This window comes from Symphalangus syndactylus, chromosome 19 (assembly GCF_028878055.3).
Source record: "Symphalangus syndactylus isolate Jambi chromosome 19, NHGRI_mSymSyn1-v2.1_pri, whole genome shotgun sequence".
In the NCBI taxonomy this organism is placed as follows: domain Eukaryota; kingdom Metazoa; phylum Chordata; class Mammalia; order Primates; family Hylobatidae; genus Symphalangus; species Symphalangus syndactylus.
In genome coordinates this window covers 17,630,932-17,645,996 of record NC_072434.2, presented here as the reverse complement: position 1 = coordinate 17,645,996, position 15,065 = coordinate 17,630,932, and the positions used below count along the sequence as shown (strand labels likewise).

General features: G+C 44.9%; 1 protein-coding gene and 1 long non-coding RNA gene across 11 annotated transcripts in view; one reads left to right on the top strand and one right to left on the bottom strand.

The window, feature by feature from the left end:
• Window positions 1-214: 214 nt before the first annotated feature.
• LOC129458685 (uncharacterized) lies at window positions 215-14,743 on the top strand. Its single transcript, XR_008649711.2, has 4 exons — window positions 215-398; window positions 6,333-6,603; window positions 9,325-9,442; window positions 12,525-14,743. It is a non-coding gene; the product is annotated as an uncharacterized lncRNA (long non-coding RNA).
• Window positions 8,667-15,065, bottom strand: part of LEMD1 (LEM domain containing 1) — a 33,629-nt gene continuing 27,230 nt past the window's right edge. For 6 of the 10 annotated variants that reach the window (XM_055234783.1, XM_055234786.1, XM_055234777.2 and 3 more), the window contains 2 exons: window positions 11,582-11,658; window positions 8,667-9,148 (listed from right to left, as the gene is read on the bottom strand). In XM_055234783.1, coding sequence (XP_055090758.1) covers window positions 8,950-9,148; window positions 11,582-11,658 — 276 coding nt within the window. In that variant the 3' untranslated portion in view covers window positions 8,667-8,949. The remainder of the gene's footprint in view (window positions 9,149-11,581; window positions 11,659-15,065) is intronic. The other 4 variants (XM_055234779.1, XM_055234781.1, XM_055234784.1 and 1 more) reach the window with 1 other exon arrangement.

The following is a 15,065-nucleotide window of genomic DNA, read 5'->3' as shown; positions in this document are numbered from 1 at the left end:
CCCTTGAACCCAAGGAGGATTTTACCAATGGCTCTCCAGGAATTACAGTTGTCACACCAGTCTCCTGTTGCCAGGAAATTAGGAGAGCTGTCCTCATCCACATCTGCAGTACCTAGAATACCTCCCTCTGGCTCTCCACAGATTGATTCATTAGGCAGGGTTGTGTTTAGGTGATGCCCACACACAAGAACATTCATAGGAGCCATCATTTCTCAGTGAATGCGGTCCTGTAAATGCTGGCAATCTTGTAGCAGTGCTGATTGGCGAGTTGCTGCAACACCTCCGCATATTTTTTTTCCTGCTCCTCACTCACCTGCTTTGCCAAAATGAACAAGAAGAAAGCATGATTGGGCTGTGCACCGAGGTGGCAAGGAAGCCCTGGATGACCCTCTTAACAGGTTCATTTCTTCTTGAGCAAGCTTGTTAAAAGTTAGCATTGCTTAACACAGGCTAATTGGCTTCCCTTTCATTTTCTTCCATCCAAGTTTCTATCAGGAATCTTCCTCAGAATAAAATGCCAAGTTGGTTAGGCACTTTCTTATTTTAGTCTTGAGATTACGTTCTTGCTTCAGGAAAGAGTCAAGTTTAATTTTACTTCCAAATCAGCCCCTTCTCGTTACTCTAATCAACAAGACTTTTCTTGGCTGGGAGGTAGGGGTAGGGGAGGTAAGGAAGGGAGGAAAAAAAGCAAGAAAAACAACCTCCTAAACATCAACAATCATTTTTCTTGCATGTAAGATTATCAACTACTATAGATATAAACATTGTGGTCTAGCACTTCTTTATTTATGACTGTGGCAATGAAAATAACTTGGTACTTAACCAATTATTTTTAAGAGGTGGTAGCACAGTATTTCTTTGAATGTCGAAGAACAGAAATAGAGCCTTTAAGAATTTCTTCCATCTGCCACCCTGAATATTGACTGGGTAGAGATTTAAACAGCATGCATGCGATAGAATTGGCCTCATTGCCCCATCTGTAGAACACAAGCCTGTGAAATCCAGTGTGTCTGTGTGACATGCAATTCGCTCAATCCTGTTTCTCCATCCAGGGCTCCACTTCATTGTTTGGCCATGGGATGGAGAACACCTTTGCTGGGTGACGGGATTGACCCTGCTGTAAATAGCTACATTTATAGGAATGAGCACTTTGGATGCCCTGGGAATGACAGTGTGTTAGAAGGCTAAACAACTGCATAATGAGGTTGATTGGGAATGCCTTTCAACAGCAGTTTGCTCATTTTAGGGACTTCTCATCACAGGGATAAACAGGAGGCAAAATCCGGGGTATTGGTTTTGTGGTTTCAAATGTCTATTTGAGTTGGAAACTGCTCAAAATGGAAATGGGCCCTTTCGGGAGGTAGCACAGACATCACTTCGAGAGGAGATCCAGAGATGATTAAGACACAGTCCTCGACACAAAGAACTCCAAGATTTGTAGGGGAGGCAGATGAGGCGTTGAAATTGAAAAAATAAAACACCTCGCTGTCCAGGAGTTTGCTTTTGACAAGAAGAAATCAATCTCTAGACTGATTCTCTTCCTATTGCTGAGACTAGTGCCCTGCCTTAGAATTTGATTTGGCCCAAGGTCAAGAAAATCTCAAGATCATGGGTCCTTGTATAGCTGAAGGTGGGATGGGAGGGGGTCAATGACTCTGCCGCTGGAGAAGGCACTGAGGTAAGGCCAGTTTTTTACGTACCAGGTCCCCAGCTGTGCTCTAGAAACTGCAGAAACAGAACGAAGCATAAGATTTGAAAACAAACAAATACACTCCGCACGTTGGAAGCAGGAGAAATCTTGGCATAGTATGATGTTGTGGAGTGAGGGAGATTTTTCTCTTTCTTTATATAGATTCAGGCAGGATTGTGTCTGAGACCAGAACTACGTCTGAATCATTGTGAGCCGCTGGGAGGGAGGTATGATTGTGCCCTGTATGGGGGTCTCAGGGTGGAGAATCACTCTGAAGGTTTAAAGGTGGGGCCCTTGCAAAAGGATGAATCCTGAAGCAGAAAGCAAAGCTAGCTGCTTCAATGCACTTTTAATGGGGTTAGCACTTTTTATTTTCCTAGGATTCTGGGAATGATTCCTTTAGCAATCGGTGTTGAGGTTCTTCCCTCCCCACATTTCAATTTCATATACATTTTCCCTTCCATCTAAAATGTCAGAAAAGCCTGTTACATGTAACACGGCCTGTGTCACTGTATTGTGGAGAATGTAGGAACAGGGCAGCAATGGGAGAATTGGCCTGGCCTGCATCAGCTCTCTGCGGAAGTCAGCTTGATGCCAGTGATCCTGGGACGTCAGTCAGCCCCCACTCCCTGGACCTATTTTCCCCAAATTACCAGGGAAAGGTGAGCCTTAAAAAGAAGATCATGGGCCGGGCGTGGTGGCTCACGCTTGTAATCCCAGCACTTTGGGAGGCCGAGGCGGGCGGATCACGAGGTCAGGAGATCAAGACCATCCTGGCTTACGCTGTGAAACCCCGTCTCTACTAAAAAATACAAAAAATTCACCGGGCATCATGGCAGGCGCCTGTAGTCCCAGCTACTCGGGCGGCTGAGGCAGGAGAATGGTGTGAACCCGGGAGGCGGAGCCTGCAGTGAGCCGAGATTGCGCCACTGCACTCCAGCCTGGGTGACAGAGCGAGACTCCGTCTCAAAAAAAAAAAAAAGAAGATCATGGACTGGGCGCGGTAGCTCACACCTGTAATCCCAGCACTTTGGGAGGCCGAGGTGGGTGGATCACCTGAGGTCAGGAGTTCAAGACCAGCCAGGGCAACATGGTGAAACTGTATCTCTACTAAAAATACAAAAATCAGCTGGGTGCGGCGATGAGTTCCTGTAATCCCAGCTACTTGGGATGCTGAGGCAGGAGAATCACTTGAACCTGGGAGGCGGAGGTTGCAGTGAGCTGAGATCGTGCCACTGCACTCCAGCCTGGGTGACAGAGTGAGACTGTGTTTCAAAAAAAAAAGGATCATAAAACACTTGGGTCACATCACAAACACTCAAAAAACGGGGCAAGTGCATTCTTAGAGTTTTCTAAGCAGAGATGTTTTAATTGTTCCTCTTCACCCCCGATTCCCCTGTCCTATCTATTTGCACTGGCCAATTGCAGCCACAATTCTGTTCTCCCTGGGAGCCCCACAAAGCTATCTCAGCCACCGGCCAGCAGCTTATTATTCCTTCTCTGCTGCTTTCGCTCCAGTAGCATTGCCCCATTCACTGCCCGTATCAAAGGCACCCACGTTGGGCTGCCCACATCTGTTGCTGCCAATACACTGCAAACTGACCTGCCTCTCCCCTGTCCCAAGTCCCTCAGGGGATTCAGCACACAGCTCCTTGGTTTGACCCCTCCTTAGAAGCCCACCTATCCAGCTCTCAGGCAGGAGGCTGTGGCAACTGACATGGAAGACAATCAGGGAGGCAGACACTGTTAGTCCTTAGAAGAGTTCCTTTTCTTATGCATTGGCTTCCATTAAAGTTCAAACTTTAACATGGACCATATTTTCCTTCCTATGGTCCCAAGACCCTCTGTGATCTGAATCCCACCTTCTTTTCCAGCCTCATCTCTCCCCACCCTCTTCACTCTCTTATGGCTCTCTAAACCTGCCATGCAGTCTCTCACACACTAGTCTTTGTAAATACTGCTCCCTCGCCTGGCAGACTTTTCCTTTAGCCTCGCCCACTTTTCCCTTATTTGGACTGAGTCCTACTCATCCTTCTGGCTTCAGCTGTGGTACCACTTTTTCTAGGAAGCTACCCCTGTCTACTCCCAATATAGGAGAAGGTTGCTCTTTTGTGCTTCCAGGGTACCCTATGCCACCATCAAAAGGATGTCACTTAACACCGTAATATCTTTTGACTTTTCCATCTCTCCTGTCAGACTGTGTGTTCCTTAAGAGCAGGAACTATATCTTATACTGATTTAAAAAAAATTTTTTTTAGAGACAGGGTCTTGCTCTATCACCCACGGGGAGTGCAGTGGCACAGTAATAACTCACTGCAGCCTCCTCGAAATCCTGGGCCCAAGTGATCCTCTGGGCTAAGCCTCCTGAGTAGCTAATTTTTCTTTTTTCTTTCTTTTTTTTTTTTTTCGTAGAGACAGAGTCTTGCTCTGTTGCTAAGGCTGGTCTTCAACTCCCAGCCTCAAGTGATCCTCCCACCTCTGCCTACCAAAGCGCTAGGATTACAGATGTGAGTCACTACGCCTGGCTGGTTTTATTTGTCATTTTATTGCAATGGAACAAGAGGTGCTAATCGATTGTTGAATGGATGGTGACACATTGCCTGGGACCACACTTGTATGCCTTGAGTCTCTTCTTTTAAGACAAGTTTTTCTCCAAGAGGGAACACGTCCCCATTGCGCTTAGGTTCCTGATAGACTTAACTCATTGGTCCTCTGGCCTGAGTTTTAGAGACTGCTCCTATATATGGATCTATTAGAGACAGGAAAAAAAAAAGTATTTTTTGTTTATTTGTTTGTTTTTGGGTTTTTTTGTTGTTGTTTTGTTTTTTTGAGACAGGGTCTCACTTTGTCACCCAGGCTGGAGTGTAGTATCGAAACCATGGCTCACTGTATCCTCGACCTCCAGGGTTCAACGATCCTCCCACCTCAGTCACCCAAGTAGCTGAGGCTACAGGCGTGCACCACCACACATGGATAATTTTTGTATTTTTTGTAGAGACAGGGTTTTGCCGTGTTGCTTAGGCTGGTCTCGAACTCCTCAGCTCAAGCGATCTGCCCACCTTAGCCTCCCAAAGTGTTGGGATTATAGGTGTTAGCCACCATGCCCGGCCAACCAAAGTGTTTTTTCCTACTCCTACCCACCACAACACTTCTGACACCAGATGTGTGGGTTTTTTCCCCACACACTAAGCAATTCTGACACAAAATTCTCCATCAGACACCAACTGGATGCCCTATAATTTAATTCAATTCCAACACCGTCTGCCTAGGCACAGCATCAGATCCCACAGGTTCGGGGCTCAGTCTCAGAAGACTGCCCCCCACTTCCAATGCCAGTTACGAACTCTACATTGTGACCTGTGCTTCTGAACAACCGGCTATAAATCAAGGTTCCTAGGACCCTCTCCTTGGGTTAGATTAATTTGCTAGGGTGGTTCACAAAACTAAGGGAAACACTTCCCTTACATGTATTGGTTTAATAATAAAGGGTGCAGATGAGCAGCCAGATGGAAGAGACACACAGGGTGAAGCATGTGGGAAGGGGCACAGAGCTCTGCACTGTCTCTAGCACTCCACCCTCCAGGCATCTCCACAGGTTCAGCTACCCAGAACCTGCTTCCGAACCCAGTCATTTTAGGTTTTTATGGAGGCTTCGTTATGGAGGCATGATTGATTCAATCATTGGCCATTGATGATTGACTGAACCTTCAGTTCATCTCCCTTTCCTGGAGGTTGGGGGAATGGGACTGAAAGTTCTAACCCTAGAATCCTGCCTTGATCTTTCTGGTGACCTGTCCCCATCCTGAAGCTATCTAGTGGCCCCCAGCCACCAGTCATCTCAAAGAGCCTAAAAAAGACACTCTTACTACTCAGGAGATTCCAACGGTTTTAGGAACTGTGTGCCAGGTACCAGGGGCAGAGACAAAATATAAATTGTTTATTATATCACTATATCACAGCATCTGATAGGGATGGGCCACCACAATGCATCCCAAACTTTAATTTGGGTAGGAATCACCTGGGATCCTGTTGAAATGCAGATTCTGGCTCAGTAGTTGGGATGGAGCCTGAGATGCTGATACTGCTGGTTGGGAACTCACACCTTGAATGGTCAGACACAAAAGTAATTGTCTTGTGCAGTCTCTTTAAACTGATTCCAGAATTCTAACATAAAAGAACTGGGAAAAGTTGAAAATAATGGAGGAAACTTTCTAGGAGTTTTATTTTTTATAATGTTTGGTTTTACTAAGAACAGAAGTTTTCGTGGAGCACGATGGCTCACACCTGTAAAGCCAGCACTTTGGGAGGATCACATGAGCCCAGGAGTTCGGAACCAGCCTGGGCAACATGGTGAAACCCCATCTCTATAAAAAATACAAAAACATTAGCCAGGTGTGGTGGCGCGGGCCTGTAGTCCCAGCTACTCGGGAGGCCGAGGTGAGGGGTTCGCTTGAGCCCAGGAGGTGGAGGTTGTGGTGATCCACCACACTCCAGCCTAGGTAATAGAGTGAGACCCTGTCTCAAAACAAACAAAACAACACAACAGAAGTTTTCTTTTTTAAGTGCATGTGGCCACCACTGTAGGTTGGCTCTGCTTACTCCTATGACCAAAATCCTCTTCTCCCTCGTCTGTCTAACACAGAGGCTGCCAAGGCTCCAATGCCCACTTTCTCAGCCTCCCTTGCTGCTCAGGATGAAGTATGTAGAGCTGGAGAAGAGACATGGTTAGTCCTTATGTCCTGCCTTAAATGATGATGTGATGGCCATTATCTGGATCCTTCATGGAATTTCAGCAGTTCCAAGGTGTCAGGCCAGTATCTGGGATTCTGTTAGCCTTTGCTTTTTCCCCTGGGAGTCGGACAGCTGCTGCAGCTCAGTCAGACCAAACCTCTCTGAATACCACCAAGAATCAGGTCAGTTTCACATCTCCTTGATCATAATTTTTTCTGCAGTTGGTTTGTTTGAATCAGAATTATATCACATTTTTGGTCATTTTAAACAATATTGAACATTTTAAACTCTAGACTTTTTTTTTTTTTTGAGACGGAGTTTCACTCTTGTTGCCCAGGCTGTAGTGCAATGGCATGATCTTGGCTCACCGCAACCTCAGCCTCTCGGGTTCAAGTGATTCTCCTGCCTCAGCCTCCCGAGTAGCTGGTATTACAAGCATGTGCCACCACGCCCGGCTAATTTTGTATTTTTAGTAGAGACACGATTTGTCCATGTTGGTCAGGCTGGTCTTGAACTTCCGACCTCAGGTGATCCGCCCACCCAGGCCTCCCAAAATGCTGGAATTACAGGGTTGAGCCATGGCGCCTGGCCCTAGACTTCTTTTTATGAGATAAAAATAAATCTGTGTTTAAGCCAGTCTTACTAGAGTTTTATGATCCTTGTGTTCAAACTGTAATACAGTATGCAGTTTTTCAAAAATTTCTTCTTCTTCTTTTTTGTTTTACAGGCAGGGTCTTACTATGTTGTCCAGGCTGGTCTCAAACCCCTGGCCTCAAGCGATCCTCCTACCTCAGCTTCCCAAAGTGCTGGGATTGCAAGCATGAGCCACCACATCCAGACAGAATGCAATTTTTAAAAATTAATATTTATATTCTCTCATTAGCAAACTGATACACACTGCTTACAGAAATCTTTAAAAATATTTAAAAAGTAGAAGTAGGGGGAAAAATTAGAGCCCCAGTCACTGAAGTACTCTTAACATTTTGACATATTTTCTTCCCGTGTTGTGCAGTTGTGATAATATGGGGCAACAAATTTGTGTCCTTTTTTGTTTACCATTAAAATGAGCACCTTAAGGATTTCTTTTTGGAATGATGCAAATATTGTAAAATTTATTGCAGGAATGATTGCATAACTCCATGAACATACGAAAAATCATTGAACTGTAACTCTCAGTAGGTGAATTATATGGCATATAAATTATTTATCTCTCTCTCTATATATATATATTTTAAGAGACAGGGCCCAGGCTGGAGTGAAGTAGTGTGATCACAACTCACTGCAGCCTTGAACTCCTAGACTCAAGCAATTCCCCTATCTCAGCCTTCCACAATAAAGCTATTTTTAAAAAAATTTTTAAATAAGCATTTTCAGGCTGGGTGTGGTGGCTCACGCCTGTAATCCCAGCACTTTGGGAGGCCGAGGCGGGTGGATCATGAGCCTGGGCTGTTGCCCAGGCTGGAGTGCATCTCTGCTTACTGCAACTTCCTCTGCTTACTGCAACGATCTCTGCTTACTGCAACCTCCGCCTCCTGGGTTCAAGTGATTCTGCTGCCTCAGCCTCCCGAGTAGCTGGGACTACAGGCGTGCGCCACCACACCCTGCTAACTTTTTGTATTTTTAGTAGAGACAGGGTTTCACCAGGTTGACCAGGCCTCAAATGATCCACCCACTTCAGCCTCCCAAAGTGCTGGGATTACAGGCGTGAGCCACCATGCCCAGCCTTTGATGCTTTTTTGTACGTAGAATTAGCTCCTCCCATATTGTGCCAAAGTGTAACATTGCTTAAGCATTTATTGAGTGCTTGCTACAAGTCAGGTGTGGACTACACTAAGTACATTACTCACGTTATTTCCTCAAATCCTTCATCACCCTAAGAGGCCTATTCTACCCCTATTTTTGAAAGCTGACATTGAAACTCCAGGAGGACAACTAACTCACCCAAGGTCACAGGGCCGATAAAGAGAGGAGGTGGTGCCTACACAGCTCTGCCTGGTCCCTGAGGCCATGGTTATTCCATTCCTTTTTCAGATGGTAATTTTTTAGAACCTTGCTAAGTTTCGAAGGCAGAAATGCTATCCTGTTCCAAACTGTTTTCATGGTGTTGGACATTTCTTTATGTTTACTAAACTAGACACATTCTTCTGCTGTAAATTAGCTGTTTCCCAGGGTTGGCTATACAATTGGAAGAGTGAATAAAATGTGACGTATGGCTTGTCACCATCGTTAGAAAGAAAAACACCAGTTTCCTTGTTTGACACCTGCTCAAATATGGAAGCACCTTTAATGACAGCTGACATGACTTGGGGGATTTCCTAACCATCATGCTGTTAACACAGGTGCCTCGTTCTCCCATTGGTTCCTTCCACCTGGCTGAGCCCAGATACCGATCTATGAGAGCAGCACAGTGCAAGGGAAGGCTCCCTGCAAGGGAGGGCTGCAGGCTAGGCTGGCCCTTCAGGGTAGTGTTTTGGTTCTTTCCTGAAGCAGGAGGCCTCACTTGGAGCATTGCTTTGCTCCTAAATTACTTAACCAAACGGCGACTTATTTTCCACAGTCAGGTAGACAAACACCACAATGATGAAAATACCAAGCACAGCAAGCTTCAAGCCCACTGGGAAACCTTCTTCTCTCCAGCTCTCAATAGTCTGGTCTTCCACGCAGTAGTCTCTCTCTTTGGTGATAGTCACATATGTGATTCTGGTGCTTGGTGCTCTTGCAGCCCACCTGTGAAAACATCAGTGGCTCTTAGGATTGTGCACAGCTCTGGTGCACCTGAGCACACCCTTAAAGTGTGTGGGTCTTGAAGGCCAAGGGTGCAGTCATGGTGGGGCTTTAGAGGTAGCCTCTCCTCGCTAAAAACCTATGCTAATTTCTTTTTTTTCTTTTTTTTTTTGAGACAGGGTCTTGTTCTGTTGTCCAGGCTGGAGTGCAGTGGTACAATCACAGCTCACTGCAGCCTCAACCTCCTGGGCTCAAGACATCCTCCCACGTCCGCCTCTCGAGTAGCTCGGACCACAGGTACATGCCACCACACCCAGCTAATTAAAAAAAAAATTGTGTAGGCCAGGTGCGGTGGTTCACACCTATAATTCCAGCACTTTGGGAGGCCAAGGCAGGCAGACTGCTTGAGTCCAGGAGTTCGAAACCCTGTCTCTACAAAAAATATAACAATTAGCTGGGCATGGAGGCTGAGATGGGAGAATCAGTTGAGCCCAGGAGTTCGAGGCCGCAGTGAGCTATGATTGTGCCACTGTACTCCAGCCTGGGTGACAGAATGAGACCCTGTCTCCAAAAAAATTAAAAAATAAATTTTTTTACAGAGACAAGGTCTCACCATGTTGCCCAGACTGGTCTCAAAACTCCTGGGCTCAAGGGATCCTCCCACCTCAGCCTCCCAAAGTGCTGGGATTATAGGCATGAGCCACTGCGCCCAGTCTCTAATTCAACAAGTGATATTAACAGCGTATTGGGGGATGTGAGGTCTCTCAAATCCCACAAAGCATTTCTTCATTGTTTCTGCCCATTTGTGTATCACTTCTCAATGCCAGCATAAAGCCTGACTTGGCACAGGCCTTGCAGATCCCCAAGTCCTCGCTGGGAAATTGTATAAGTGGATGGGAAGCCTCCGTACTCAGGCCCTCTCCCTCCTCCCTTTTCAGGTACAAACACCACCTTTCAGGGTGGAGAGGAAAAGCGCCTTTGCAATCTGCTTATTTTGCACTTAAAAGGGCAAGAGTACTTTCCGAAATTTTTTTGCGAGAGCCTTATGTTACCACTAGTCTAATTCTGCAAAACCTGCTGAAGTTTATTCAGAAGTTAGGAAACTCTCCAGAAAGCTTTACTTTCTGACTAATACAATTGCCTGTCTTGAGCTTTTATTTGAACTACCTACTCTTTTTATTCGTTTTTAAAAATGGATACATAATAGATTTACATATTTGGGGGTATATGTAATTTTATATTACATACATATTTTTTTGAGACAGGGTCTCACTGTGTTGCCCAGGCTGGAATGCAGTGGCACGATCATAGCTCACTGCATTGCAGCCTTGAACTCCTGGGCTCAACTAATCCTTCTGCATCAGCCTCCCAGGTAACTGGGACTGTAGGCACATACCACCATGCCTGGCTAATTTTTAAATTTTTCTGTAGAGACAGGATCTCACTATTTTGCTTAAGCTGATCTCAAACTCCTGGCCTCAAGTGATCCTCCTACCTCAGCCTCCCGAAATGCTGGGATTACAGGCATGAGCCACTGTGACCAGCCAACATGTGCTATTCTGATACTTTCATATAATGTGTAAAGATCAAATCAGGGTAATTGGGATATCCACCACCTTAAATATTTATCTTCTCTTTATGCTAGGAATGTTTAAATTATTCTCTTCTAGCTATTTTGAAGTGTTCAATAGGTTATTGTTAACTAAAGCCACTCTACTGACCTATTGAACCCTAGGTCTTATTTATCCTATTTAACTGTATATTTATATCTTTTTTTTTTTTTTTTTTTTTTTGAGGGAGAGTCTTGCTCTGTCGCCCAGGCTGGAGTGCAGTGGCATGATCTCAGCTCACAGCAAGCTCCACCTCCCTGGTTCAAGCAATTCCCCAGCCTCAGCTTCCCGAGTAGCTGGGATTACAGGTGCATGCCACCACGTCTGGCTAATTTTTTTGTGTTTTTAGTAGAGATGGGGTCTCACCATCTTGGCCAGACTGGTCTTGAACTCCTGACCTCAGGCAATCCACCTGCTTCGGCCTCCCAAAGTGCTGGGATTACAGGCAAGAGCCACCGCACCTGGCCTTATATCCTTTAAATTTTTTTTTTTTTTTTTTTTTTTGCCTCTTTCCCATCTTCCAAGACACAAATAGAAAGAAATGTTTCCAAATGGCTACACATCAGGAGACTTGGGCTGTGATCTCAGTCCATTGTGACTTTTGCCCTGTCCTCCCAATTCTCCGGGGCCTATTTCCTTATCTCTAAATATGAGCAATAAACTAGAAACTTTGGCTTTGAAATTGTTGGATATTACAAATCTTTCTCCTTTCTCAACAGATTCTTTTCAGGCTAAGCCCTTCACAGAAATATGAATAATTAGTTTTTTCCAGAGCTACAGAATACAGTAATATCAATTTCCACATATGCTAAAAAAACATCATTACCTTCTTCCCTTGGAAGGCTTATAATCCAAGCAATAGATATCTACAGCTTTGGGTTTAGTGGTGGAAGCCTCAGGCCACTGATAAACAGAAAGAAAACATCAAGAGGAATTTGTTTCCAATGTCTTGTACAAATAACCTTGGTTTTTATTCTAGAAAAAGTCACATAATATGCCAAAAGTTTTTGGCATGTTAGGTAGTTTGGTACTTTATAATACAAACTTGTTTGTCTTTATTCAAGAATTAGCAAAAACATCCAAGTTCCATGGAGTAATATTTTACTTCAGTGACTCGCATGAGAACGATATACATACAAGGGACTAGAGCCACGTGATGAGAACAGCACTCTGTTCTTAAATATCAACTCTATTTTGCTTCTTTATTTGTACTTTATTGCTTGGAGCTCTTTTTTATGAGCCTGCATCATTTTCTACAAAGAATAAAGTAATTTTAACAAAACAAGTTGACTATGAACAGGGACTAGAAAATAATTTAGGAAAATGAAATGTTGCTTTGTAAGAGAAGTAGGAGCAATTGTAGGGGACTCCCAGGAATGTGAAGATGGGATGTCAGATGATGTTGCTAATTCTATTGATCAAGCACTAAGCCCCATTTACCCATTAACTCACTGAGGCCTTCCAGTGAGCACCACCTGCGAGGGAGCACCCCACTCCTATCTAGTAAGCACTATTCTGTTTTGGAAATGAGTCTGAGACAGAGAAAGTTTAAGTAACTTGCTAGAGGCTACACAGTATTATCAGTGGAGAACTATGTGCTTGGACTACTACACTAGACTTCTCTCTACCCTTCAGTTTCTAAAAATAATGTGCCCCTGTAGGAAATCTGGATTACTCTCATCCACTCAGATCACTCTTCTATGCCATATTTCTTTGCCCTAATATACACATTTTGTAGTAGTGTTTTGTTTGTTTGTTTTTGGAGACAGAGTCACCCAGGCTGGAGTGCAGTGGCACAATCTTGGCTCACTGTAACCTCTGCTTCCTGGGTTCAAGCAGTTCTCCTGCCTCAGCCTTCTAAGTAGCTGAGATTACAGGCACGCTTTACCACGTCTGGCTAATTTTTGTATAATATTTTTAGCAGAGATGGGGTTTTGTCATGTTGGCTAGGCTGGTCTCGAACACCTGGCCTCAAGCAATCCACCTGCCTCAGCCTCCCAAAGTGCTGGGATTACAGGTGTGAGCCACTGTACCCAGCCCTTATGTTTTATTTATGCATTTAACAAATATTTGTTGCGTGCTGCTGAGTGCCAGGCCTGACGCTGGTTGTGAAGATTTCAGAAGGGCCTGCCAAACCGTCCCTGTCCAAAACAGCTCACTACCAAGCACGGTTATTTTGTAAGTGTTCTGCACTGGCTTCCTTCTTCCCTAATCAGACCATCTGTTGGATCTCATGGAGCTGTCTCCTATTTCTCTGTAATCAAGCCACAGTATCTAACATTTGGGGCCACTGGTAACTTGCCATCTACTCCCATGCTGGAAGCCCAGGACCCTTGAACATAAGAGGCGCCTTCTGACACCTGTGGTGCTATCAGAGCCTGCAGGCTGCAGACAGTGAGTCGGGAAATGGAGAATTCCCAGGAGTGGTAGAAGGAGCTGGGACTCGCGTCAGACAGGGAAAAGACTGACCGAGACCAGGACAGAACAAGAAGCACGAGGAAAGTCAAGAGGAGAGTAATGACCGCAATCCCAAGGTAGACTGGACTGGAGCGTCTGGAGGGTCCGACAGGAGAGGGGCATTTGTGTTCATCACGGAGCTACCAGGAGAAAGGAGAGCCTGGGTCTTAGCAAGGATGTGGTCAGGACACAACAATAGAGTGGACCCCTCCAGTGAGTGTGGACTATGACCTACAGCAGGCCCAAGGGGCCCAGCCCAGGGTGGGCTGGGGAGGGCATGGCCTGCTGTAGCATCACGCACTGCTAGTCACCCTCTACCCCGTATAGGTCACCAATGATGGAACAGCTACAGCCTCCTCCCCTTCCCTTGTACTCCCTGTGCCCTCTTCTTTTTTTTTTGAGACGGAGTCTCGCTCTGTCGCCCAGACTGGAGTGCAGTGGCGCGATCTTGGCTCACTGCAAGCTCCGCCTCCCGGGTTCATGCCATTCTCCTGCCTCAGCCTCTCGAGTAGCTGGGACTACAGGCACCTGCCACGATGCCTGGCGAATTTTTTTGTATTTTTTAGTAGAGATGGGGTTTCACTGTGTTAGCCAGGATGGTCTCGATCCCCTGACCTTGCGATCCGCCCACCTCAGCCTCCCGAAGTGCTGGGATTACAGGCCTGAGCCACCGCGCCCGGCCCCTGTGCCCCCTTTCTTAAACATGTTTTCAACAGTGGTTTAGCGATACCCAAGCAAGGCCTTTGCATATGTGAGAAGTTGTGCACCATGCAAGAGCGCGACATGCAAACAGCACCTTTCCCCGTGCAGACACTGTAGATTTATATACCCTTAGCACATACCCTTCCAGGAACAGGGCAGCAAAGGCTCTTGAGGAAGAGATACTTTGAAATTTCCCACAAAGGTGCTATGTGGGTTAGTGTTGGCATGCTCACCAAGAGATATTTCAAGCTATTTCCAAGGGTATTGGAAAAATCATTTATAAGCAAATTCTTTTTTTACTTATGGAAAATTTTAAGCATATACAAAAATAGACAACAGTATCATGAAACTCTACATATCCATCACATGCAACTTCTTTTTAATTCTCTTAAATTTAAAAATAGATACGTGAAATAAAGCATTTGGGGTAGAAGTTCATTGCAAAATCAAATGACAGAATTTCATAGCTCCTAGGCAATCAAATACTCCCCTTGTGCCATAAGGAGATTTAGGCCTTTTATTTCCTTTTATTTTACAATTTGTTTTCTTTGCTATCATTCATATGTAGAGTTCTCCTGCAGTATGTAGAAGGTGGACATTGTCATTTTCAAAAATGGGGTAATTATGGCCTATCTACCTGACTGTGCAGCTATCAATAATAATTACTATTATAAAGACCGTATAACAGGGAAAAGGGTTATCAATTAGTGCTAATACACAGGGTATAAATTGTACATAAACAGTGATGTCTACTGTGTAAACACATAGTAGATATGCATGTAAACAAAAACTAGAGGTAAATTGAATAAATAAAATCAGTTTTTGCATCAAGTAGTATGTTTGTCGTTGATTTATATTTCATCTTTTAAAAAATTCCATTAATGCTGTTATAATATGATTTCCACTATAAACAACATTTACAGTGGAGCTAAAAAATATTGGTGTTTATTAAAGCAGTGGCTCAGTGAGGGTAAATGGCACCCAGGAGACACATAATATCTTTGCTCTCTTCTCCTTAGGCGCAGAGCTAGAATCTGCAAAGATGGCCGTTTTAGCAAAGCATTCAGAGCCCAGAGCTGGGGCATATGTGGACCCCTCTGCTTTTCTACCCTCTTCGCTATACCCTCGGCATTCAAGTCCGAAAATTCCAC